This window comes from Emys orbicularis, chromosome 9 (assembly GCF_028017835.1).
Source record: "Emys orbicularis isolate rEmyOrb1 chromosome 9, rEmyOrb1.hap1, whole genome shotgun sequence".
In the NCBI taxonomy this organism is placed as follows: domain Eukaryota; kingdom Metazoa; phylum Chordata; order Testudines; family Emydidae; genus Emys; species Emys orbicularis.
In genome coordinates, this window is record NC_088691.1 from 47,252,119 (window position 1) to 47,254,133 (window position 2,015).

Sequence of the window (2,015 nt, forward strand, 5' to 3'; positions counted from 1 at the left end):
AAGCTGACTAAGTCTTCCTGTCCTCATACTCAGTCCAGTCCAGTCCTCCCAGTTATGCCCAGTGGAATAATTCCTCTCCCTCCCTGGTGTTTATGTTCCTGTGGTAGCTTGTCCATGGCTCTCCCATCACCCTTTGCTTCCCAGTTTGTTTCAATGCTGGGGTTACGGTTGTAATTCAGGTGTCTTTTCTCTCTCTCCTGCTCTGTCCCTCTTCCCTAGGATTTTCCGATGTGCCCTGATGCCGCAAGCCCTTGTTGCTCTCATCCAGCGTGGCTGAACTCAACAGTGACGAGACAATGGATCTGCCTGCTGAGGACTTCCAACAAGTCCTCTCCATTGACCAGATCTGCTCCATCCGTGCCAGCAATGACTATGTGGAGAGGCCCGCCATCTCCTTCAAGCAAGCTCGGTCCAACCCATCCCTCTCACAGCAGGCCCACAAGCAAGAGTGGTCTCAGGACTGCCTGGTGTCTTCCACCTTCCAGGACCTGCACCGGAGCCACAGCCACCACCACCAGATGTCGGCCTTGCAGCAGCACCTGAGTCATTCCAGCACTGCCAGCTCTGTGTCTCACAGCACCACCACCTCGGACCAGCGGCTGCTGAGCGGGGTCACGCCCTCACATTCTGGTCACTCCCTCATCAGGACGCAGCCAAGAGTGGGCGACCTGAAGCCCGAGGAACCACTGAAAGGTGTGGTGGAGAAGGCCACTCTCCACTCTGGACACCTCTTCATCTGCGAGGAGTGTGGGCGTTGTAAGTGCGCCCGCTGCACAGCTGCTCGCAGCTTGCCCTCCTGCTGGGTCTGCAACCAGCGCTGCCTCTGCTCCCCAGAGAGTCTCATCGACTATGGGACTTGCCTCTGCTGTGTCAAGGGTCTCTTCTACCACTGCTCCACTGACGATGAGGACACCTGTGCCGATGACCCCTGCTCCTGCGGCTCGGGGTCCTGCTGCGCCCGCTGGGCTGCAATGAGCTTCCTCTCTCTCCTCATGCCCTGCCTCTGCTGCTATTTCCCTACGCTGGGGTGCCTCAAACTTTGCCAGCAGGGCTACGACAGTCTGAAACGTCCTGGCTGCCGCTGCCAGAACCACACCAACACAGTCTGCAGGAAGATCTCCTCCTCCAGTGGCACGCCTTTCCCTAAGACTCTGGATAAGCCGGTATGACCTTCCCAGGGAGCGGAATTGGCTATTCTTCTCCTTCACCTCCCTCCGCTGCATACCCCCTTTGGGCACAAAGCAAACAGATGAACAATCCGCCAGCCACCAAGCCCCACAAAGGGAGTGTGAAGCATGTTCTTGAGACAAAGGAATTGTGCTTCTGTGCCCAAGCCAAACGTGATGGGGTTTGCACATTTTGGCAAAGGACTAGGACAGAGGGAATCCGATGCTGACAATGCACTAGTGATCAACAGGGGGCTTTCAACATGGGAACTGGCTCAGGATTCTGTGACCTCAGAATGCCTTAGGAGCTGTTTTTCTGTAATGGGTTTCAAAAGGGTGACATGTCCAAGCACTAAAATCCTCTGGGGACCAGACCACAGAACCCACGTCTCTTTCATCCATTTTCTCTCTGCAGCTTTCCTAAGTGGCACCTCCCACAGGCTTTTCCTCAGTTTTCTTTGCTGTTGTGCTATAGGCCAGTCCCTGCAAAGGGAGATGAGCCACTGCAGTGTACCAACCAATGGCAACACCTTACTCCCCTCCCCTTAGCAGATCAAGAGATAAAGCTCTCGATAATTTCAAGGTAAAAAGGAAAATAAGTGAGCCCAAATATCCAGTTTTTAGGGGCTCACTGGTCAGTGGAAATAGGACATGGATAGATTAAGGATCATGCTGGCATGGAAAGGGTGATGTGGACAGAAAGGAGTCCCACTCCCACTTTCGTACATCAGTGGGTCTTCAGCAAGGGGAATTCACTATAGTAATTGGTATTTCAAAGTAGATTTGGCTAAGAGCATGAAGCAGGTTAAATCCCAGGCTGAGGGGCAGGGGGACTGGATACCCTGAGGG

General features: G+C 54.0%; 1 protein-coding gene across 1 annotated transcript; it reads left to right on the forward strand.

The window, feature by feature from the left end:
* The first annotated feature begins 257 nt into the window (after nt 1-257).
* SPRY3 (sprouty RTK signaling antagonist 3) lies at nt 258-1,169 on the forward strand. The gene has a single exon (XM_065411282.1). The coding sequence runs from the start codon at nt 297-299 to the stop codon at nt 1,167-1,169; it is 873 nt and encodes a 290-aa protein (XP_065267354.1). The 5' UTR covers nt 258-296.
* Nucleotides 1,170-2,015: the final 846 nt, after the last annotated feature.